The sequence below is a fragment of the Panthera pardus genome, unplaced genomic scaffold (assembly GCF_024362965.1).
Source record: "Panthera pardus isolate Hobbes unplaced genomic scaffold, ASM2436296v1 HiC_scaffold_11, whole genome shotgun sequence".
Taxonomy (NCBI): Eukaryota; Metazoa; Chordata; class Mammalia; order Carnivora; family Felidae; genus Panthera; species Panthera pardus.
In genome coordinates this window covers 66,151,927-66,178,655 of record NW_026526666.1, presented here as the reverse complement: position 1 = coordinate 66,178,655, position 26,729 = coordinate 66,151,927, and the positions used below count along the sequence as shown (strand labels likewise).

At 35.8% G+C, this 26,729-nt stretch overlaps 1 protein-coding gene across 4 annotated transcripts in view; it reads right to left on the bottom strand.

Annotated features, from left to right (window-relative positions):
* FAF1 (Fas associated factor 1) overlaps positions 1-26,729 on the bottom strand; it is a 514,818-nt gene that overhangs the window by 419,118 nt on the left and 68,971 nt on the right. For all 4 annotated transcript variants that reach the window (XM_053895524.1, XM_019449338.2, XM_053895535.1 and 1 more), the window contains exon 2: positions 23,567-23,635. In XM_053895524.1, the coding sequence (XP_053751499.1) occupies positions 23,567-23,635 (69 nt within the window). The remainder of the gene's footprint in view (positions 1-23,566; positions 23,636-26,729) is intronic.

Below are 26,729 nucleotides of genomic sequence, written 5' to 3'. Positions count from 1 at the left end.
CCATATGATCCTGTCAAGCGATGCAGAAAAAGCACTTGACAAAATTCAGCAAACGTTCTTAATAAAAACCCTCGAGAAAGTCGGGATAGAAGGAACATACTTAAACATCATAAAAGCCACTTATGAAAAGCCCACAGCTAATATCATCCTCAATGGGGAAAAACTGACAGCTTTCCCTGAGATCAGGAAAACGACAGGGATGTCCACTCTCGCCGCTGTTGTTTAACATAGCGTTGGAGGTTCTAGCATCAGCAATCAGACAACAAAAGGAAATCAAAGGCATCAAAATGGCAAAGATGAAGTTAAGCTTTCACTTTTCACAGATGACATATTATACATGGAAAACCCGACAGACTCCACCAAAAGTCTGCTAGAACTGATACATGAATTCAGCAAAGTCACAGGATACAAAATCAATGTACAGAAATCAGTTGCATTCTTATACACTAATAGTAAAGCAACAGAAAGGCAAATAAAGAAACTGATCCCATTCCCAATTGTACCAAGAATCATAAAATTCCTAGGAATAAACCTGACCAAAGATGTAAAAGATCTGTATGCTGAAAACTATAGAAAGCTCATGAAGGAAATTGAAGAAGATACAAAGAGAAATGGAAAAACATTCTATGCTCATGGATTGGAAGAATAAGTATTGTCAAAATGTCAATACTACCCAAAGCTATCTACACATTCAATGCAATCCCAGTCAAAATTGCACCAGCATTCTTCTCAAAGCTAGAACAATCAATCCTAAAATTTGTATGGAACCACAAAAGGCCCCGAATAGCCAAAGTAATTTTGAAGAAGAAGACCAAAGCAGGAGGCATCACAATCCCATACTTTAGCCTCTACTACAAAGCTGTCATCATCAAGACAGCATGGTATTGGCACAAAAACAGACACATAGACCAATGGAATAGAATAGAAACCCCAGAACTAGACCTACCAACGTATGGCCAACTCATCTTTGACAAAGCAGGAAAGAATATCCAATGGAAAAAGGACAGTCTCTTTAACAAATGGTGCTGGGAGAACTGGACACCAACATGCAGAAGGATGAAACTCGACCACTTTCTTACACCATTCACAAAAACAAACTCAAAATGGATAAAGGACCTGAATGTGAGACAGGAAACCATCAAAATCCTAGAGAAGAAAGCAGGGAAAAACCTCTCTGACCTCAGCCGCAGCAATTTCTTACTTGACACATCCCTAAAGGCAAGGGAATGAAAAGCAAAAATGAACTATTGGGACCTCATGAAGATAAAAAGCTTCTGCACAGCAAAGGAAACAATCAACAAAACTAAAACGCAACCAACGGAATGGGAAAAGATATTTGCAAATGACATATCAGACAAAGGGCTAGTATCCAAAATCTATAAAGAGCTCACCAAACTCCACACCTGAAAAACAAATAACCTAGTGAAGAAATGCACAGAAAACATGAATAGACACTTCTCTAAAGAAGACATCCGGATGGCCAACAGGCACATGAAAAGATGCTCAACATCGCTCCTCATCAGGGAAATACAAATCAAAACCACACTCAGATATCACCTCACGCCAATCAGAGTGGCTAAAATGAACAAAACAGGAGACTATAGATGCTGGAGAGGATGTGGAGAAACAGGAACCCTCTTGCACTGTTGGTGGGACTGCAAACTGGTGCAGCCACTCTGGAAAACAGTGTGGAGGTTCCTCAAAAAATTAAAAATAGACCTACCCTATGACCCAGCAGTAGTACTGCTAGGAATTTACCCAAGGGAGACAGGAGTGCTGATGCATAGGGGCACTTGTACCCCAATGTTTATAGCAGCACTCTCAACAATAGCCAATGATGGAAAGAGTCTAAATGTCCATCAACTGACGAATGGATAAAGAAATTGTGGTTTATATACACAATGGAATACTACTTGACAATGAGAAAGAATGAAATATGGCCTTTTGTAGCAACATGGATGGAGCTGGATAGTGTGATGCTAAGTGAAATAAGTCATACAGAGAAGGACAGATTCCATATGTTTTCACTCCTATGTGGATCCTGAGAAACTTAACAGAAGACCATTGGGGAGGGGAAGAAAAAATAATGGTTAGAGAGGCAGGGAGCCAAAACATAAGAGATTCTTAAAAACTAAGAACAAACTGAGGGTTTATGGGGGGTGGGCAGGAGGTGTGGTTGGGTGATGGGTGTTGAGCAGGGAACCTGTTGGGATGAGCACTGGATGTTGTAAGGAAACCCATTTGACAATAAATTTCATAATAAAAATATAAATAAATAAATAAACAAACAAACAAACAAACACCACTAAAACAAAGATGGGACACAAAGTAAAAGACAAATGGACAAATGTAAGTGTTCTGAAAAAGTACAAATAACATAATTTTTTAAATACAAGAAGGAAAAGAGGAAAATAGAATAAGCCCATAGCAAAAGGTAAACTTAAGTAATACTTAAAAATTGATAAATCACATAGTAACAGACTGAAGAGAAAACATGAGACTAAAAGCATTAAAAAAAGCTCAAGTATTGGGCTGCCTGGTTGGCTCAGTCAGTTAAACATCCTACTTCAGCTCAGGTCATAATGTTGCAGTTCTGACTTCGAGCACCACATTGGGCTTTCTGCTGTCAGCACAAATCCTGCTTTGGATCCTCTGTCCCCCTCGCTTTCTGCCTCTCCCCTGCTTGCACGCATAGTCTTTATCTCTCAAAATAGACAAACGTTAAAAAAAAAAGTTCAAGTAAAAAAGTAAACACAAGAACAAACAAATAAGCCTTCTTAAATACCAATAATTTAAGAAAAATAACTGTAAATAAAAGGAATGAAAATACACCTCATAGAAAGCAAAGCAAGTACAACAAAGTATGCATAATTATAAAATATTACATTACTGAGATGAAACACATCAATCATATTAGTGAATATGAACTGACATAACTGTTTAAAAAAACATTTTCAATTTGGCCCATGAAAGAGGTCTCAACTGTATGTTATACATAAGACATTCATCCAAGATACAGTAACTCAAAATGACTAAAAATAAAATTTAAAAATCAAGCTAATGAAGACAAAAAGAGCAGTATATATATAGTAAATATGACAAGGTCACTTTTCTTTACAAAGGTCACTTTATAATGCTAAAAGCCACAATTCACAATGAAGATATTACTCTTAGGAATATGCATGTGTGAAATAACATAGCAGCCAACTTCATGAAAGAAAAACTAAAAGGTATTTAAAAAGACAGAAATACACTAATAATAGGAGACTAAATATAGCACTCTCAATACAAGACAGATCAAGTGGACAAAACATAAGAAAGGAGGTAGAAGATTTTATGGATATATATTAAATTCTACATTCTGATAGTAAAGAACACACCTTCTCTCAAGAGCCAATGACAAACACAAAAATCAATCATAGGTTATAAAGACACATAATTTCCATGAAGTAGAAATGTTTAAGAACAACACTCTCTAAATCCAATACAATGGAATTAGAACTAACAAAAACAAAAAAACCAGGAAGGACCTTACATCCAGAAATTTAAAAACCACCTACCAAACATTTATTAGAGAAAGAAAAACTCAAAACAGTGGTTTTTCAAAATAATGGCATTCGATCATTAGAGAACTAGAAAAGAGTATTACTTCCAACCTTATAATGGAAGGAGAGAGCCCCCGAGTTCATAACTTTTCTGGAACCCCTTCACAGGGCAAACAACTGGCCTAAAATCTAAGAAAGGAACATGCAGAGAGAGACAAGGTGTCAGCACTGGCTTACTAGGTAGGGTAAGAGTTACTCAAGAATGACCGACAAATTGGTAAAGACTAACAGTGTACTGGTGAGAGAAGTTAAGGCCAATACAGGGGGTTTGCAAGTTCTTACAGGCTGTTTTCTCCATGACCACCACCCACCAAGTGCTCACAAGAGAAAAAAAAAAAAAAAAGGCAGAATCCTGAGAATCAAGAGTCTACTAAGGTACAAAACAAAGAGAATAGCAGCAGACACTGTGTGAGGGGCACAAAATTCTTTCAGGACCCTTCCATCTCCTTTGTAAAACAAAAGCCTTAGTTTGAGAGGACAGGGCAACAAACGTTGTCACCTTAGGGCACAGCTCATGTCCATGGTGACCAGAAGAGAAAACAAGAGGAAAACCCTCTACCTCAAGAAGAGGGACAGGAAAACATGCTGGGCTCAGAATTATAGCTGGAAAGATACAGAAGCTTGGAGAAGGCCACAAACCCAAGACACAGGGATTTAATGCCTACAGAAGACTGAAGTATTGTCAGAACAACAGAGAATGACATCCGGTCTCCACGACCAGTCTAGCTAGCAGACTGTTACTACAGACTGTAGATTGTTACTATAAGTAACCTGCAAGAGACACCCTCTCTGAAGCACAGCTCAAAGGAAAAACCAAAAGCTGAGGGTGCAGTGAACATTAAAACAACAAAAAAACAAAGAAACTCCAGCAAACCAGTCAATACCCTAAACACAAGGTATCACAAAAGGAATTTGAAGGCTTTGATGTACTGAGCAAAGCCAAAGGAGAAATAAATCTCAAATCCAACACAACACAAAATGAGATCAACTCAAACACCTGCACATTAATATGGTCAAACTATATGTAATATTAATTTAGTCTCAATAAAAAAAGAAAAAGGACATTTAAAACCACAGATCCAAGTACACCAACCATAACTACAGAAGCTACACGCGCACACACACACACACACACAGCCTCAGACAGATAATATTCAAAAAAAAGAAAATCTTGAGTACAGCCAGAGGGGAGGAAAAAGATATTATAGAGGAACAAATATAAGAAAATCAACAGACTTCTCTCCAGAAACCATGCCAGCTAGAAGCTAATAGAGTGACACAGAACTTTTAAGTGCTAAAGGGAAAAGAAAAAAACCTTTCAGCCCAGAATTCCATACCCATTGAAAGCATCTTTCAAAAATGAAGAATAAAACTTTCTCAGAAAAACAAAAAACTGTGACAATTTATTGCCACCAAATCTACTCTACAAGAAATATTAAAGGAAGGGGGCACCTGGGTGGCTCAGTTGGTTAGGCATCTAACTTTTAATTTCAGCTCAGGTCATGATCTTGTGGTTCGTGGGTTCAAGCTCCATGTTGGGCTCTGCACTGGCAATGTAGAATCTGTTTGGGATTCTCTCTCTCTCCCTCTTTCTCCACCCTTCCCCTGCTCTTGCACTCCCTCAAAATAAACATACATACATAAATACATACATGAAGGAAGGAAGGAAGGAAGGAAGGAAGGAAGGAAGGAAGGAAGGAAGGAATTCAGGCAGAAGGAATATACCAGACAAAAGCTTAAATCTACACAAAGAAAGGACACAAATGTTAAGTAAAATAAAATTATTTTCTCCATACATTTTATTGTTCTAAAAGAAAACTGTTTGAAGCAAAACCTGTCACAACATATTGTATTTATAGCACATGCAAAACTAAAACAACATGAGAACAAAAATACAAAAGATGGGAGAGAAGAATTAGAAACAAAGTGTTATATGGCCATCAGACCACACATTAAGCAGTATATTACTATTTAAATGTAGATTCTGATTGTTTAAAGATTATTTTGCAAAACTAGGAAAACTACTAAAAATAGTTTTTAAGAATAATGTTTATAAGAATAATGACAAATCAATAGAAGACAGAAAATCAGTGGGCAAAATTTTAACAGGATATTTATATAGTCTCAGAATATCTGCACATAAGACATTTACAAATTACCAAGAGGAAAACAGTAACTTTACAGTGAAGAAACCTGGGAGACATCATCTTAACCAAGTGTCAAAGTTAACATCACCAGTAATAAGACATACTGACATCAGACATCTTCTGGTACAATGAGAAAGGCACAAAATCACATCTGTGATATTCTTACCAAGAACGCATATGTTCAGTCTATTATGAGAAAACACCAGACAGCTCCAAACTCAGGAATATGCTATGAAATACCTGATCAATACTCTCCAAAGGTGTCATGGACATGAAACAAAGAACTAAGGAATTATCACAGATTAGAGAAGGCTACAAAAACACAAAAACTAAATGCACTGTGGATTCTAGCTTGAATCTTGAACCAAAATAAGTACACTAGTAAAATATCTAGTGATATTCAAATAAGGTCTATAGTTCAGTTAATAATATTGTACCAACAGTAAAATAGTACTATTGTGATAGTATGGTACTAAAATTACCAATAGTACTGTACCAGTTGTACTAATTGTTACCACACCAACTATACTGTGCTGTGTTACCAACTATACTGTAAGATGTCAATGTGAACAGAAGTTGGATACAGGATATCAAGAACCCTGAAGTATTCTGCAACTCTTCTATAATTTCTTAACATTTTAAAATATCCTCATATTCTACACATACTGTTATCAGTCATTAGATGTTTTAAAAATATTCATCCTCTATGCATTAGATCAACCACTAAGAAAAAAAATAATAAATCACAAATTCAAGCCAGGTACTTATGAGAGTGCTATTAGACTTGCCATATCCCTAAAATACAGACCTCTGCCTATAGAGACTACTGACCTGACCTTTAGAAATATACCTCAATTTTGACATTCAGAAAAAGATAATAAACTTCCTGGTTAAAAAAAAAAAAAGCCAACATGTTAGCAATAATGTGGTAATACATTAGGACTACTCAATTATCTTCAAAGATTTCTTCTACATAGCTGTTAGCCATAGATTAAAGGTATAGCATAATGATTTTCCAAGCTATATCCATGAATCAACATGTACACTTAGCCATAAAGTACATCCTTGCACACTCTAGGTGAAAGTCATCCTAATTCTTTCAACAATATTACCCATTCTCTTTAAACCTGTACATGTATATGCACACTGTTTGGGTAAAGGGAAGAGGAACAATGTAGCAAAAGCACAATAACGGATACAAAGCTTCAGAGACAAGTGTCCTAAGAGAAGAGGCTTCTAGATAATAGAAAGGATCAGACCTCAAGTGAGCCTCAAAGGAAGGATAAGGGGTATGCCTGGGTGGCTCAGTCGGTTAAGTATTCAACTCTTGGTTTCAGCTCAAGTCACAATCTCATGGTTCATGAGTTTGAGACCCACATCATGTTCTGTGCTGACAGTGCAGAGCTTGCTTGGAATTCTCTCTCTCCCTCTTTCTGCCCCTCCCCTGCTCACTCTGTGTGTGTCCCTCTCTCAAATAAATAAATAAATAAATAAATAAATAAATAAATTTCTTTTAAGAAAAAAGGAAGAGAAAATCTGAATGATCAATAAGGAAAAGGAAAAGCATAAGCTTAGCAAAAGGAATGCTTAAGGCATGTTGGAGATTATAGGCTAATTTGGCTGTATGAAGTCATACATGCTCTAGACTTATGGAAGCTCATCATAATGAATAGGGAGGGTTAAATGGGAGAGGGCTCTCAACATTAAGCTACAAAAGATCACCCAAATTCTGTGACAGAGGTATTCAAAGAACAACTCCACTGTTCAGTTTCCTGTAACTAAACTAGATATAGACAAAACATAGTTTACCTTAGAATACCTTGGTATCTGAAGAACTATGGAACTATGTTTTTAAGACATAGAGCAAGTATGTTTTGTACAGAAACCCATGCATAAGAGAGAAAGAAGTATTAGATGATTACATCAAAATTACCAAAACATCAAGCTAAACAAAATACAAACCAAACAAAAAAATCCAACAATGGATTATTAAAAGAAAATTAAGTTGCTGAAAGTAGGTCTTAAGCATTCTTATTGCAAAAAAAAATTTTTAATAAATTAATGAGAATGAAGAAAATGAGAAGCTACGGGGCTATAAAAGGAAATATAAATTTTTGTGTGAACATATTATTTTAACTGCCTCTTCCTTAAATACAGAAGTATAACTAAAATTTTTAAGAAGTTATATTATTGCTAAGTAGCAAAATTTTTAAAAACTGTCAGTATAAATATGAAAACAGGAATTCTAAGTGCCATATTTTTCTTTCCTAAGCACACACTGATTTATGTCAGCTGATCCTAGAAACCAGCAAGAGGAACTGCAAGTCATCACACTTACAGGTGTGCTAACCAAGGACACTGCTGCAATAATATTTTGTTTAAAACAATTCAAGTAACAGAAATAAATTAGTTAAGTACCATATAAGAAGGTAACTTGTGGAAAATATACCCATTTTTTAAAATCAAGCTAACCTGTAGGTTAGCAAGCTTTATAAAATATCAAGATCAGGGGCACCTGGGCAGCTCAGTCAAGTTAAGCATCTGACTTCGGCTCAGGTCATGACCTCACAATTTAATGGGTTCGAGCCCTGGGGCAGGCTCTGTGCTGACATCTTGGAGCCTGGAGCGTGCTTCAGCTTCTGTGACTCCCCCTCTATCTGCCCCTCCCCTACTCGCATTCTGTCTGTCTCTTTCTCTCTCTCTCTCTCAAAAGTAAATAAAAATTTTTTTTAAAAAACCATCAAAATCAAAATGCATCCGAGAGAACTGAACAATTTTAAAAACAAAACCATTTAAATTTTTATTTTCTTTTAAATGTTCAAGCCTTAATTAAGTAGCATATACTACTTCTTTCATAACTAGCATAAAGCTTTTAGCTTAGTTTCACAGCAGTGAGCTGACTCCTCATGATTTCAATTAAATAGTTTAACTGCATGTTCTAAAACATAGGTTAAACAAGTATACTAGAAATCAAAAAACAATAAATATTAGCCAGAGTTTCAAATTTCATTCAACAAAACATTCACACAACAAAATGTGGGCACATTATTAATTAACCATAAATTAACACACCACTTTTTTACTAGGTCTTAAAGTCTCTAAACTTTTACCTAACATAGGTTTTACAAAAGAGATGTTTGGGTCATGCAAGGAAGTAACTCTAGAATGAGATTATATTTAAAACAAAAGTAGTACAACATGGAGCAAAATCTAATGAAAAGATAAGCAGAAAGTCAAGTTGCAGTCAGGGGTAAAAATGTAGACCTCAAACAGTTATGTTTTGATAATGTGAACCACTGCTGAGGTTAGTAAACTGACAATTTCATGTTTGTAAAAATTTAACTATTCTTCTAAAAGGTAGAATTCTTTCACATCCACTTAATCACACTTTAAATAGCAGTAGTCCTTCACTGTACTTAAGCTGTCTCCTGAGATGGAGAACTGACGAAAAACTTCAGACAGGTTGGGTCATGTGAAGAGCTTTCTTTATGGTAGCACAACCAGATTAGCACAACCAGAAATAAACAGAAGGAGAAAAAGACAGAAAGGATTTGTTTTCAGACATATTACTTAAAAAGCTGCAACAGAAGCCCATCTAAATGTTATTAGAGAGATAATTAAATCAGCCCAATCATATTCCTTGGTATCTGAGTTATCCTCCCTCTTTCCTCAAACTTTATATTTGCCAGGTAAGGAAGAGTACTAGCAATAAGTCTTTTAACAGCAAGTACTTGTCAAATATGCAAAAGATGGGGATGGAAAATAGACTTAAAAATTAAAGTGTGGGGGCACCTGGGTGGCTCATTCGGTTTAGCATTCAACTTTGGCTCAGGTCATGATCTCATGGTTCGTGAGTTCAAGCCCCACATCAGGCTCTGACAGCTTGGAGTCTCTAGCCTGCTTCAGATTCTGTGTCCCCCTCTTTCTCGGCCCTTCCCCTGCTCACACTCTGCCTCACTCTCTCTCTCTCTCTCAAAAATAAATAAACAAAAAAATTTAAAAAATTTTTAAAAATTAAAAATTTTAAATTTTAATTAATTTAAATTAAAATTAATTAAATTAATTAATTTAAATTAATTAAATTAAAAATTAAATTTAAAATTTTTAAAAATTTAAAAAAAATTAAAGTGTGCTAGTAAGAAAAGCAGTCAAATAAGCATTTATTAAACAAATGTCATGTGCCAAGACAAAATTAATAAGAAACACAATCCTGGGGCACCTGGTGGCTCTTGGTTAAGTGTCTAAATTCAGCTCAGGTCATGATCTCATGGTTCTTAAGTTTGAGCTCCACATCAGGCTCTCTGCTGTCAGCGCAGAGCCTATTTCAGATCCTCTGTACCTTCTCTCTCTGCCCCTCCCCCCACCTCTGCCCATTCCCCACTCACATGCATGTGCTTTCCCTCTCTCTCTCTCAAAAATAAACATTAAAAAAAAATGCAAGCACTTTCTTCCAGAATCTTAGAATCTATTTGAAAAAAATGCATAAATATATTTAAAGTACCACTAGGTAACCAAAGCAAAAGTTCTTTCACTTGACAATATGAAATTAGTTGTGAATGCCGGAAAGGAAAATATAGCAGTAAAGAGGAGATAGATACACACACGCTGCTATGGAAAATTTAATACCATGACTTTAAAGGCATGAACATTTTTATGGATTGACAAGAGTTCAGAATCACAGCTTTACTTCTTATCAGATGCACAAGCATGTACAGTTTACTTTATTGGGCCTCAGTTTCTCATCTATAAAAAAAACCTAATACCTACCTATCCACCTTTTGGAACTGCTCTGAAGATTAAATGAAATAATGTAGGTAAACCACTTGACATAATACCTAGCACAAAGTAAACCCTCAATAAAAGGGCAGATGGTAGAGATGGAATGATGGTCAAATTACAAACTGAAAAAGTGAAAACTTCTGTAGAACAATGGGCTTATGGTCCCTCAAAAAGAAGGAAAACAAAGAAGGCTATAGCAGAGGAGAAATTAATATGAGATATTCCTTCACAATAACTTCTCTTTTGTCATAGCAAGGATCTGTGCAAGTATAAGCCAGTGTCTAATGGCCATTGATGAAGGGCAGCACTCAATGCTTGGCTGCTTTCTGATGACAACAGAGACTCATTATATCACTGGCTAAACTAGTTCATTCATAAAACTGCAGGTGTTCAAAACACTGTATAAAGTAGAAAAGCAGTACACACTCAAGGAACTCTACAGCCACATCCTGAGTAGGGTAGCAAAAGAAATTTTCCTAAGGAATTTTAGGGTAATCATTAAGATACATTTCTTCAAAAGTGAAAACTGGTGTAATAGAAAGATCTCAAAGCACCTCAATGACTCTGAAAATGAGACAAATTATGTGCATGATAATTTTCCTTACGTTTGACTCTTCAGTGTTTACCACTACATACAAGCTTCTATTAATACAAATCTACCAATGAAGACTAGTAATTTAATAATGATCCAAAAATAAATAGGAAGATTTGTTTCATTTTTGCATTAATTTGAAACATGTAAAGATAAATACAAGCACTCTGAATAGAGTCTTTCTTCAGCAAAACAGCTATGTCAGCACAGGCAGAAAACTAGAGCAGAATTATGGTGCAAAGTTCAAAAATCATTCCCTAAGAGCATAGAGTACTTAATATGTAGTATGGCCAGGTTTACTTTTACTTTTTTTTTTACTTTTACTTTTCATGTGGCACTGGGTTATTAAGTATATGTCAAATATCTTTCCCTAGATCTCCTTGAGCTTATTAGAAATTTTACTTTATTGAAGGAGTTTCATATATAAAGACCTGTGAAACAACTGGCATAGCATCTTGTCCTGCCATTATCTACATTACAAAGTTGTTAAAAAGATTAAACAAAATGGTATGTATACAAGTATTCCAAACACTGATGAAGTTCTACTAAAATTTTTGCTTATATTACTATTCATATTTGATTTTTACAGAATCTTAATAGGAATTAGAACATAAATCAATTTTTCATAAACATTTCATGTATCAAGGGATCTTGAATGTAATTTAATCCAAACCCCTTATTATATGTAAAAAAAAGTTCAGAAAGAAGTAACTCAGCTTAGACCATACTCAATAAAAGAATGACAAGAGATTTGAAAAGCCAGCCTCCTGATTCAAGATGAATACAATGGGTTTTCACTATAGTTAACTGTCTCACATTTTGGTTACTCACAATTAACACAAACTATATAGATTTCTATTCTCCACTGGCACAAATTCTTCTGTACTGAAAACAAAAAATGAACACTGGGTCAAATCTGGAGCCTACATTAAAATTTATAGTGATTACATAGCATGCTTCCATGCAATCTTTGTAAGAGATTCTAATTCATTGGCAGTAATTCTTCCTTATGTGCTCATCTTTCTGGATATAAACTGAAAATATTCATCTGCAAGGAAGGAAATTAACCATAACAACGTTAATCTCTTAAATGTAAGTGAAAACACGGTGAAAACTCAGTCTGAGGTAGATGGAGGAGGCAGGCAGAGTAAAACTACAGTCTTCATTTCAAGTAAAACAGTAGCTCGAGATACTGCCCAACAGAATTAAAGTTCATGTGGGGTGCCTGGGTGGCTCAGTTGGTTAAATGTCTGACTTTGGCTCAGGTCATAATCTCATGGTTTGTGGAATCGAGCCCCTCGTCGGATTCTGTGCTAACAGCTCAGAGCCTGGAGCCTGCTTCAGATTCTGTGTCTGCTCCTCTCTCTGCCCCTCCCATGCTCATGCTCTGTCTCTCAATAATAAATAAAGGTTAAAAAAAGAAGAATTAAACTTCATGTTATTTTGTTTTCAGAATTTTTGCATATATAACCTACAGTTACCCCAAAATAGAGTCAACTGGGGAGTACTTAGAAAAGGGTTTGGAAGCACTAGTTTGTGAATAGCAATATAATGAAAATAATGTACAAGATCGGGGTAAGTGACTAATAACTAAAATTCCTGGGACTCAGTGATATTTTCATACAGAATATGTAATTTGTGTCTACATCTATAAAATAGCAAAAATACTTGCAATCATTATTTTTCAAGAAGTTATTCCCATTTGAGTATAATATACATGTATAAGAAACCAGATGTCTTACCAAATTTTCAGTACACTTATCAAAGTCAGCTACCATATATTGTTACTTTATTTAAGATCCTACTCTATCTAGCATAAATCTGGATAAACTGTAAACACTCAGTACTGATGTAATGGGCTTTCTTAAAATCATCACAATCCCAAACTGTGGTACCTAACTCACATTTCTCTACCCTTCTCTAGCAAAATGGGCACAAAAACACGGGAGAAGTTGAACTGATGTATACAGGAAATCTTAAATATAGATATGTCCAAGGTTTAAAACTCAAATTATGCAAACTGTTCCATAAGGCCCATAAAATATACAGCAGTGATAATCATAATTTAGAAAGATAAAATACACTGCACAGGCAAAATACATAAAACACCATATAAAAAGTGCCATGATACCAATGAAAAGTTTGAACTAGTAGTAAGTTATTCAAAATGTTCAAGTTTCATTTTTTAAAAGCATAAACCTTGTATAAAAATAGGACAATGAGAGAATGTATAGAATATAGTTACACAGCACAGCAAATTTTTACTGTGGATACAAGTGGATTATTTGCAGAGAAAAGCCAGTTAGGACATATATTTCAAAAGAAACCCAAAGATTAAGGTTGTGAGAGAGATCCTGATGCTTTCGTGTGGGCCCGGAAAAGTGTGAAATTACATTTCTCCAGAAATTTAACACCAGTGTTTTTAAGTCAAGTGCTATTACAATATTTTCCAAAATCAAATAACTGAGAAATAGTTGAAGAAGAGTACTTGTGCCACGCAATTATTTAACGCTACCTAGGAAAATTGTCCTTTACAATATTCTTGATAGAATGGACTGAGAAAAAGGCAGAATCAATTAATGTTTTACCCTTCAAAGCTAAAGAACATGGACCAACAGAAAGGACATTAGGAAAGAGTTTACATTCATTTCCTGCCCCCTCCCCTTGACACCACAACTGGTAATTTTCAGATGAAAGACTTGTACTCCATTACTCTAAGCCCACAACCTCACTTAACTCTATCCCATACTCCTTTCATCAATACCACACAAGATTAGCTTGGTGGGATTTTTAATCTCAAACAACAATTTATATCAACCTCTCCAAAAGACACCTTAAAAATACACAAACTAAATAATGCACGTGAGATTGCAAAAAAAAAAACTTCAAGACAAGAAACCTGCAGACATTATTCTGAATAAGTTCCTGACACTTTCCATCTCCACAGAAATCATGGACATGTCATCTATACAGTGCTTTGATAAAAATATAGCACAACAGATTAGGAAGATATGGTGGCAGAGTAGGAGGACCCTAGGCTTGCCTCATCCCACAAATACAACTAGATAACTATCAAATCAACCAAAATGCACCAGAAATTTATCTGAGACTGGCAGAACAAACTCCACAACTAAAGGAAGAAAAGAGGCCACCTCGAAGAAGGTACAAAATGCAGAGATGCAATTTGAGAGACAAACAGATCATGGCTGCTGTGGTGGGGAGAGCCCCAGTTGCAGACAAGGGTGAGAGAGCAGGATACAGGAGAACACATGGAAAAACGAATCCCCACAGCAATTGGCTTGGAAAGCATCAGGGCCCAAATTTCAGGAGTTCTTGCAACCAGCAGGGGTTTAAGCCTAGAGTATTAAAGGTCAACATTCTTTGCTCTGAGAGAGCTCAAAGGACACTGTGGCTGCTCTTGAAGAGAAAGCAGGACAAACAGCCTATGGACATACAGCATGGAAACTGTTCTGAAGAGAACCTGAGGCAGTGGGGGAGATTATTTGCTCATCTTGGAACATGTCCCAGAGAGGCAGCATTCACAGAGAGACCCTGCTGGAAACAATGGAACTGGCAGATACCACTTCCCCCCACCCACCCCTCAGCATAAGCACAGGGCCACCAGCAGGAACAAGCACAGTGCCGACACTTGCTACCTAACTTGCTTAAACCAAGCCCCACCTCCCCATATTTCAGAAGAACCACCTTCCCAATCACAATTGCCTCACTCCCAGTGGGGTGGCCTCTCCCCAAGAAGACCCACCCCAAACCCCCGCCAACACCATGACGCCCACCCAGGAGTTTTGCAAGGCCTTTCTTCCAGTGGTGGCAACTACAGGTCTCATTTCATAAGCAGACCAGAACATACCTAGTTAAAACATGCCATATTCAGGGGCACCCAGGTGGCTCAGTCAGTTAAGCATCTGACTTCAGCTCAGGTCATGATCTCATGGTTCGTGAGTTCGAGCCCCATGTCGGGCTCTGTATTGACAGCTCAGAGCCTGGAGCCTGCTTCAGATTCTGTGTCTCCCCTCTCTCTGCCCCTTCCCTGCTTATGCTCTGTCTCTCAAAAATAAATAAATGTTAAAAAAAAAAAAAAAATGCCACCTTCAGGCCAAGGACCAAACACTGCCCAACCCAGGCAAAGAGAGCCTCTGCAGACAACTGGCCTGAAGGATAAAGTGGTCAGGACAAAACAACAGAGCACATGCAGCACTCATGGGGACATTTCTGGAAGTGCCAGGCCCTAGGCAAATAGAATAAACTACACTGCAGGGCACTAGAGGACTTCTTCATAAAACCATTACCCTCAAAAAAAGGAAATGTTGATGACTTTCCTAACACAGAGAAAAGGGAACAGAGACTTAGGAAAAATAAGAAGACAGGAATTTGTCCCAAATGAAAGAATAGAATCAGACCACAGCTGCAGATCTAAGTGAAACAGATATAAGTAACATGGTTGATGGAGAATTTAAAGCTACTTACTGAAATCGAGAAAAAAGTGGTAGACATCAGTGAGACAATTAACCCAGATAAGGTATAACATAGCAGAGATAAAGAGCTAAATAATCAAAATGAAAAATACACTTGATGTAATGAACAACAGGATGAAAAAAGCAGAGAAATGAATTACTGACCTAGAAGACAGAATAATGTATAGTTATCTAGCTGAACAAAAGAGGAAACAGAATTATGCAATACTGGAATAGACTTAAGAAATTCAGTGACTCCATCAAACATAATGATGTTCATTTTATAGGAGCCTAGAGAGAAGAGAGAAAAGGGGGGAAGAGAATTTATTTGATGAAATAGCTAAAAACTTCCCTAATCTGGGGAAGGAAACAGACATCCAGATCCAGGAGGCATGGAGAACCCCCGTCAAAATCAAAAAAAGAAGACCCACAAGACATACTGTAATTAAAATGACAAAATATACCAATAAAGAAAATACTAAAAGCAGTCAGATAAAAAAAGGTACATACAAAGGAAACCACATAAAGCTATCAGCAGATTTCTCAGCAGAACCTTCCAAGCCAGAAAGGAGTGGCATGATATATTCGGAGTGCTTAAGGGGAAAAACCTGCAGCCAAGAATACTCTATACAGCAAGGCTATCATTCACAATAGAAAGAGAGATAAATAATTTCCCAAACAATAACTAAAGGAGTTTATGATCACTAAACCAGCCCTGCAAGAAATATCAAAAGGGACTCTGAGTGGAAAGGAAAGAGAAAAAAAAAAAAAAAAAGACAGTATAAAGGTAGGAAACACAAAAGTAGTCAAAGTGAGTATTCTTGTAAAAAAAAAAAAATCAGTCAAGGAACTTACAATATAAAAGTATGTAGCATATGATACCATATACCTAAAATAGGGGGAGGAAAGGAGTAAAGAATGGGTTCAAACTTAAACAACCATGAATTTAATATGGACTGCTATATGCAGAAGATGTTATATACAAACCTAATGGTAACAACAAATCAAAAACTACTAATACACATACAAAGAATAAAAACAAAGAAATCCAAATGTATGACTAAAGAAAACAAGGAACCCATGAAAGAAAGACAAGAAAGGATCAGGGAAAATTTTCAGAAACAACCACAATACAAGCGATAAAAAGGCAATAAATACATTTCTATCAATACCTACTTTGAATATAAATGGACTAAATGCTCCAATCAAAAGACATGAGGTGACAGAATGAATTAAACAAACAAACAATGGCCCCTGTGTAGGTTGCCTACAAGACTCATTTTAGACCTAGAGACACCTGCAGATAAAAAGTGAAAGGATGAAGATGCCAAAAGAAAGCCAGAGTAGCAATACTTATATCAGACAAAATAGACTAAAATAAAGTCTGGGGGCACCTGGGTGGCTCACTAGGTTAAGCACATAACTCTTGATTTCAGCTCAGGTCATGATCTCACAGTTTATGAGACCAGGCCCCATGTCAGGCTCTGTGCTGACAGTGCAGAGCCTGCTTGGGATTCTCTTTCTCCCTCTGTCTCTGCCCCTCCCCCATTCGTGCTGTTTCTGTCTCTCTCAAACTAAATAAATAAACTTGAAAAAGTTTGGCTAAAAATAAAAAATGAAAGGAATAAGCATAAATAAGTAAAGTTTAAAAACAAAACAAAGTCTATAAAAAGACAAAGAAGGACAACATAAGAAAGGGGACAATCCAACAAAATATTATAATTGTAAATATTTATGCACCCAACATGAAAGCACCCAAATGCATAAAACAGTTAATAACAAACATAATTGATAAATAATAATAATAATAACAATAATAATAGTAGTAGGGGACATTAATATCCCACCGACATCAAATAGGTCATTTAAACAGAAAATCAACAAAGAAACATCGGCTTTGAATGAAACACTGGGCCAGATGGATTTAACAGATACATTCAGAACATTCAATCCTAAAAACAAATACACATTCTTTTCAAGTACACAAGGAACGTTCTCCAAAATACATCACATATTAGGCCACAAAACAGGCTTCATCGAACTTACAAAGAGTGAAGTCATACCATGCATCTTTTCTGACCACAAAGCTATGAAACTAGAAACCAACCACAAGAAAAAAATCTGGAAAGAGCAGAAATACAGAGAGGTTACATAACATGCTACTTAATAGTGAATGGGTCAACAAATAAATAAAAGAAGAAATTAAAAAGTACATGGAAACAAATGAAAACACAATTCAAAACCTTGGGAGGCAGCAAATGTGGTTCTAAGAGAGAAGTTTATAACAATACAGGCTTACCTCAAGAACCAAGAAAAATCTCAAATAAATAACCTAATGATGCACCTAAAGAAGCCAGAAAAAAAACAAAACCTAAAACGAGCAAAAGGCAGGAAATAATAAAGATTAGAGTGGAAATAAATGATGTAGAAACTTAAAAAATAATAAATCAATGAAACTAGGAGTTGGTTCTTTGAAAAAAAAAATCAATGAAAGTGATAGACCTCTAGCCAGATTTAACAACAAAAAAAAGGAAAGGACCCAAATAAATAAAATCACAAATAAGAGAGGACAAATAACAATAGATATCACAGAAATACAATTATAAGAGAACATTATGAAAAACAATATACCAACAAATTGGACAACCTAGAAGAAATGAATAAACAGAAACAAAATGGAAACAAAAATACATAGAAATTTGAACAGACTAATTACCAGCAAAAACACTGAATCAGAAATCAAAAAACTCCCAACAGGGCTGCCTGGGTAGCTCAATTAGTAGAGCATCCAACTCTTAATTTTGGCTCATGTCATGATCTAGGGTTGTGGGATCAAGCCCCACATCAAGCTCTACACTGAGCATGGAGCCTGCTTAAGATTCTTTCTCTCCCTTTGCCCCTCTCTCCCCTGCTCTCGCATGTGTGCTCTCTCTCTCTCCCTCTCTCTCTAGAATAAAAAAATAAATAAAAACATTTAAAAAAATTTTTAAACTCCCAACAAAGGTTAAGACCAAATGGCTTCACAGGCAAATTCTACCAAACATTTAAAGAAGAATTAATACCTATTCTTCACAAACTATTCCAAAAGATAGAAAAGGAAGGAAAACTTCCTTCATTCTATGAGGCCAGTATTACTGATACCAAAACCAAAGACACCACAAGAAAAGAGACCTAGAGGCCATTATCTCTGAAAAACACAGATGCAGAAATCCTCAACAAAATATTAGCAAATAGAATCCTACAATACATTAAAAATATCATTCACCATAATCAAGTGGGATTTACTCCTGGGATGCAAGGATGGTTCAATGGCTAAACAATCAATGTGATACATTGTGTTAGTAAGAGAAAAAATAAAAACTACGATCATCTCAATAGATGCAGAAAAAGCATTTGACAAAGTACAACATCCATTCATGATAAAAACCCTTAACAAAGTAGGTTTAGAGGGAACATACATCAACATAATAAAGGTCATATATGACAAACCCACAGTTAACATCATCCTTAATGGAGAAAAACTGAGAGCCTTTCCCTTCAGGTCAGGAGCAACACAAGGATGTCCACTCTCACCACTTTCATTCAATATAATACTGGAAGTCCTAGACACAGCAATCTCACAACAAAAAGAAATAAAAGGTATTCAAATAGGTAAGGAAGAAGTAAAACTCTCATTATTTGCAGATGACATGATACTGTACACAGAAAACCCTCAAGACTCCACCAAAAAAAACCACTAGAACTGATACACTCATTCAGTGAAGTCACCGGGATACAAAATCAATCTACAGAAATCTATTGCATTTCCATACAACAATAATGAAGCAGCAGAAAGAGAAATTAAGAAAACAATCCCACTTACAATTGCACCAAAAATAATAAGATAACTAGGAATAAACCCAACCAAAGAGGTAAAAGACCTGTACTCTGAAAACTATAAAACACTGATGAAAGAAACTGAAGATGACATAAACAAAGGGAAAGACTAGAAGAACTAATACTGTTAAAATGTCTACACCCAAAGCAATCTACATATTTAGTGCAATCCTTATCAAAATACTACAGGCACTTTTCACAGAACTGCAACAAACAATCCTAAAATTAATATGGAACCACAAAATACCCCAAATAGAGCAATTCTGAAAACAAAAGGCAAGCTGCATCCCAGTTCCAGACTTCAACTTATATTACAAAGCTGTAGTAATCAAAACAGTATGGTACTGGCACAAAAATAGAAACGTAGATCAATGGAACAGAATAAAAGTCCAGAAATAAACCCACAATTATATGGTCAATTGATTTTTGACAAAGCAGAAGAGAATATCCAATGGGAAAAAGTCTCTTCAACAAATTATGTTGAGAAAACTGGACAGCTACATGCAAAAAGCATAAAACTGGACCACTTTCTTTCACCATACACAAAAATAAATTCAAAATGGATTAAAGCCCTAAATGTAAGACCTGAAACTATAAAAATCATAGAATTTTTTCTAGACAGATTCCTTGAGGCAAAGGGAAACAAAAGCAAAATTAAACTACTGGGCTTTCATCAAAATAAAAAGCCTCTGCACAGCAAAGGAAACAATTGATAAAACTAAAGGCAACCTATGGAATGGGAGAATATATTTGCAAATGACTATCTGATAAGAGTTAGTATCCATAATACATAAAAAATTGATACAATTCCATGCCCAAGAAACAAATAATCCAATCTAAAAATGGGCAGAAAACATGAACAAACATTTCTCCAGAGAAGACATCCAGATGGTCAACAGACACATGAAAAGATGCACAACATCACTCAATTCAGGGAAATGCAAATCAAAACTACAACCAGGTATCACCTCATGCCTGTAATAATGGCTAAAATTAACAAAACAGGAAACAACAGGTGTTGGCAAGGATGCCAAGAAAGGGAACCCTCTTGCATTGATGGTAGGAATGCAAACTGGTACAGCCACTCTGGAAAACAGCATGGAGGTTTCTCAACAAGTTAAAAGTAGAGGGGCACCTGGGTGGCTCAGTCATTGAGTGTCAGATTTCGGCTCAGGTCTTGATCTTGCTTGCGGCTTGTGAGTTTGAGCCCCACATGGGGCTCTTTGCTGACAGCTCAGAGCCTGGTGCTTGCTTTGGATTCTGAGTCTCTCTCTCTCTCTTTTTCTCTCTCTCTCCCTCTCTGCCCCTCCCCCACTCAAGCTTGCTCTCTCTTTCAAAATAAATAAACATTTAAAAAATTTTTAAGTTAAAAATAGAACTACCCTATAATCAATCTAGCAATGGCACAACTGTTTAACCAAAGGATACAAAAACACTAGTTCAAAGGGATATATACACTCCAATATTTACAGCAGCATTACTTACAATAGCCAAATTATGGAAGCAGCCTAACTGTCCATTGACTGATGAATGGATAAAGCAGACATGGTATATATATATACAATGAAATATTATTCAGCTATAAAAAAGAATAAAATCTTACCATTTGCAATGACACGGATGGAGCTACAGAGTATAATGCCAAGAGTAATAAGTCAGTCAGAAAAAAACAAATACCATATGATTTCACTCATATGTGGAATTTAAGAAACAAAACAAATAAGCAAAGGGGGGGGGGGGGAAGACACACACCAAGAAACAGATTCTTAATCATAGAGAACAAACTAATAAGGGTCATCAGAAGGGAGGTGAGCAGGGAGGAAGTGTGAAATATGTGATGGAGATTAAGGAGTGCATGTGTCATGATGAGCAGAGGGTGATTAACAGAAAAACTTAAAAGAAAAGAAGGAAACAATAAAAATACGTTTAAAAGAAGATTGTATCATTGTAAAAGCATGGATTTCAAGTCAGACCATAATTTCAAGCATTTGTAAACTTTGACAAGTAGCAAAGGTGTTCTTTGAACATTTTTCTTATATGAAAAATAAGGAAACTCTGGTTTAATGAAATAGACAATCTCAAAAATGTACATATTAATGCAACCATCCTGGAAGGCAACTGACTATAAATATCCAAAAACTTAAATATATATATAATTTGACCCAGAAATTCACTTATGATTTGAATTTATTCAATATCTTCTAGGAAAATAATAGGTTACACACACCACGATGTTCAACAATATTCTCTACAGTAATGTGTATATTAGCAAAACACTACAAAAATCCTAAATGTCTAACAGCATAGGACTGATTGGTAAAATTATGCTACAACCATCCTTTGAAATACCATGCAAACATTAAAAGAACATTAAAAAGAATAAGCAGTCACATACATTAAAAGAACATTAAAAAGAATAAGCAGTCACATTTATTTAGATAAAGACATTCGTGATACGCTGTTGTGAAAAATGCAGATTACAAAACAGGAGGACTACAACTAACTCATCTGTATTTAGAAAAATTTAATCACACAATTAAAAGAAAACACCCTTGCATAATATACCAGAAAATGTTAAACAATTAGTTGTACAAGCTGAAAATAAAGATTTTTCATATTTTGAGTATAAAAATTAAAAGTAGTAAATCTTCACAAAACACATAGATAATTAATGGTTGATTATATAAATGCATGCATGGACTTGAACATAGCTGGATATCTAATCTCAGCCCTCTAAGCCCACATCTCAAGTTTTTACCTCTGAAAATTAACACTTCTTCAAAATTGTAATTTGGACTTTTTTAGCATTTCAAAGGCACTGAGGGACACCTGTGTCATCCCAACACAACCAGTATTATTCCAATACTGTTAAACAATTCATGTTTATGAGGCACTTGGGTGGTTCAATTGGTTAAGCATCTGACTTCGGCTCAGGTCATAATCTCACAGTTGATGGGTTCAAGTCCCACATCGGGCTCTGTGCTGACAGCTCAGAGCCTGGAGCCTGCTTTGGATTCTGGGTCTCCCTCTCTCTTTGCCCCTCCCCAACTCATGCTCTGTCTCGGTCTCTCAAAAATCAACGTTAAAAAAAATCTTTTTTAAACAACTCATGTATAGGTTGCTTCGCAATTGTAAATAAATTACAATTCTGTAGTGCTGTGTCCGGACTTGATTTATGAGTTACTGCCTCCCACCATTCAAAACATTAAACCACTTCTATAATAAATTGTCTGAAGTTCACTAAAAAAAATTTTTTTAACCACACAAGAATGTCACTTCTTTAATAGCTTTAGAAAGGGGTGATCAATAGTGAGAGCTCCAGGAAGTGAGGAGGAAACATCAAATAGAATTGTTCTGACATTTAGACATGTCTGACTTTTCTCTCCTACCAAGCATCTCAATCAAAATATTACAGGGGAAGAGGAACCTTAATACACAGTGAGAAGAGAACAACTTTAAGAACCATATAATTATCTAAGAATTCATAATAATTTAGTAATTTAATACTGAACTAAATATGAACTTCATATTAAAGATAAGACATTTAGATTTTGTGCACTGAGATTAAAATTATTAATGGCTATGGTATGCTGAACCATCTATAAGGAATGTTAAGGACACTGAAAAATTAATAAAATTTGATTACTGGTCAGGGAAAGAAAAAATTCTTGAAATAATTCTGAGGAAACAAATACTGTATGATCTCACTTTTATGTGGAATCTAAAAGAAAATGGAATTCACAGAAACAGATTAGATTGGTGGTTATCAGGGGTAGGGCAGAATGAAGGTGGTCAAAAAATACAAATTTCCAGGTATAAAATGAATAAATGGGGATCTAATGTACAGCAAGGCAATTAGAGTTAACAAAACTACACTGTATACTTCAAAATTGCTAAAAGAGTAAATCTTAAAAGTTTTTATCACACACAGAAAAGTAACTGTGAGATGACAGATATGTTAACTAACCTTATTGTGTTGATCATGTCACAATATATATGTATATCAAATCATCAGGTTATACACCTTAAATTTATATGCCATATGCCAATTATATCTCAACAAAGCTGCAAAAAAGAAAAAAAAGAAGTACTTACCACTAAGTCCCAATTATTTTGTTCAAGCAATGTAATAGCTTCATCAATGTTTTCAATGCCAGTACATGCCTGGAAACAAAGTAAGAATTTTAGATATGAGTTTGCGAATGGGGAGGTTAATCTTAAAAAGGTAAAGAGCATAATGTGTAATTTAAGTTTGAAAAGGTATGTGAATAAAGCCAAGACACTAAATGCCTAACACATCTTAGCATTTTACAAATATGGTTTGAAAATTAATTACAAAGTAAATTTACACTGCACTGAAATAAAAGACAATGAAGCAGTAACAGAAAGTTATGTTTAAATCTTGAGCTTTAGAGCCTAGAATAATCTCTAGATTTCTAACTGCCCAGAGCTTTCATTAAAACATTTCTGATGACAACCATGTAAAAAGAACTTCAACCCATACCTATACAAAATGTAACTCGAAATAAATAACAGATTTAAAGTAAAACCTAAAACTATTAAAACTTCTAGATCTGTGCTTTCTGATATCGTAGCCACTAGACATACATGGATAGGGAGTTCCTGAAATGTGCCTCAACTGAGTTAAGATATGCTGTGTGAAATACACGTGAGGGTGGGAGTTAGAACAAAAATTAAAACGTAAATTCTTTATTTTTAAGGGGCGCCTGGGTGGCTCAGTCAGTTAAGGGCCCAACTTTGGCTCAGGCTGTAATTTCACAGTTCGTGAGTTCAAGGCCCACTAGGCCCACATCAGGTTCTACACTGACAGTGCAAAGCCTACTTGGGATTCTCTCTCTCCCTCTCTATTCCTCCCCAACTGCGCACACAGGCCCTCACTCTCTCTCTAAAAAATAAAGAAGCTTTTTAAAAAATTATCAAAAGAATTAATAATAATTTTTCAGAGTGCTTGGCTGGCTCAGTTGGTAAAGCATGCAACTCTTCATCTCAGGGTTGTAAGTTCGAGCCCCACAGTGGGTGTAAAGAGACTACTTAAAATCAAAACCTTTAAAAATAATAATTTTTCTATTAAATGTGTGTTGAGATGACCATTTTGAACATACTGGCTTAATTAAAACATAATTTTTTTAGGTTTATTTATTTGGGAGAGAGCTTGCACAGCATGGAGCAGAGAAGGAGACAGAGAATCCCAAACAGGCTCCACAATGTCAGCACAGAGCCCAATGTGGAGCTTGAACTCACGAACCATGAGAGCATGACTTGAACCAAAATCAAGAGTAAGACACTTAACCAACTGAGCCAACCAGGTGCCCCATTTTACTTTCTTAATACTAAAGAAAGGATACTAAAACCTTTCTAGTTACATTTATTAATTCCATTCTAATTTTAGTGCTGAAAACATATGAAGAATCTAAGAAATCTTCAGGAGCTTTAGACACAACAGCTAAAGTAAAGCCCAAAAATACTGATAAAATGGACTTCATTAAAATTAAGAATGACTGCACTTTGAAAGACACTGTTAAGGTTATGAAAAGCCAGACCACACACTGGGAGAAAATATCGGCAAAACACACCTAATAAAAGATTAATAACCAAAATATAAGAAGAAGTCTCAAAACTCATTTAAAATAAATAATAAAGAGGCACCTGGTGGCTCAGTCGGCTGAGCAACCGACTCTTGATTTCAGTTCAGGTCATGATTTTAGGGTTCGGGGGTTCAAGCCCCACACTGGGCTCTGTTATGACACTGCGGAGCCAGCTTGGGATGGTCTCTCCCTCTCTGTCTGCCCCTCTCCTGCTCATGCTCTGTCTCTCTCTCTCCAAATAAATAAACATAATTAATAAACAAATGGATGGATGGATGGATGGATGGATGGATGGCAAAAGATTTCAACAGAAACTTCCCCAAAGAAGATAGACAAATAAATACACATGAAAAAATGTTCAACAGCATTAGTTAATAGGAATATGTAAAACAAACAGAGATGCCACTTCGATACATTAGAGTGTCTAAAATCCAAAACACTAACATCAAGTGATGGTAAGGATGCAGAAGAACCAGAACTCTCATACACTGATATATGTATTACATAAGAATCTCAAAATTATATGGCCACTTTGCAAAGTTAGTTAGCAATTTTCTTAGAAAGTTACGATATAGTAATCCCACTTCTTAGGTATTATTTATCTAGGAAATTAAAACTTATGTTCACGTGAAAATTACACATGAATGTTTATAACAGCTTTATTCATCATCACTAAAAACAGAAGACATCCCAAATTTCCTTCAACTGTACATTCATGCAATAGAAAATTACTCAGCAACAAAAATGAACACATTACTGATGACTCAAAACGACGGCAATAAATCTTCAAATGTATTATGCTATTGTACATATGTACAATTGTACAATGTACAACTGTACATTGTACAATGTGCTATTGTACATTACTATGCAATGTGTTTTGAGCCAGGCTCAAAAGCTTACACCCTGTATAATTCCAATTACATAACATTTTAGAAAATGCAAAGTTATAAGAACAGAAAACATATTAATTATCAGAAGCTTAGGATAGGAAGAAGGGTTGACTACAAGGACCAAAGGGGAAATTTGCAGGGAACACCTGGGTGACTCAGTCGGTTAAGCATTCCAGTTGGCTCAGGTCATGATCTCACAGTTTGTAGGTTCGAGCCCCACACAGGGCTCTGTGCTGACAGCTCAGAGCCTAGAGTCTGCTTCAGATTCTCCCTCCCTGCCTCTCTCTCTCAAAAATAAATAAACATTAAAAAAATTGGGGGGGCGGGGGGGTATCTGGGTGGTTCAGTTGGTTAAGCATCTGGCTTCAGCTCAGGTCATGAACTCACGGTCTGTGAGTTCAAGCACCACATAGGGCCCTGTGCTGACAGCTCAGAGTCTGGAGCCTACTTCTGAGTCTGTGTCTCTCACTCTCTCTGCCCCTCCCCTACTCATACTCTCTCTCACTCTCAAAAATGAATAAATGTTTAAAAAAAATGAAAATAAATAAAATGAAAAAAAAATTTTAAAGAGGGAAATCTGGGGAATAAGGGAATAATTTGATTCCTGGACACCATAAAAATGTAACAAAGGAAACAAGTAAAAAAGGCAATCTTCATTTTAAGCTGAATGAAAAACCAGGGATAATCCAAAGGCTCCAAAATAGTAACAAAAGCAGCTAAGAACAGTTAAGATAGGGCAGAAGCTGCACAGGAAGAAGT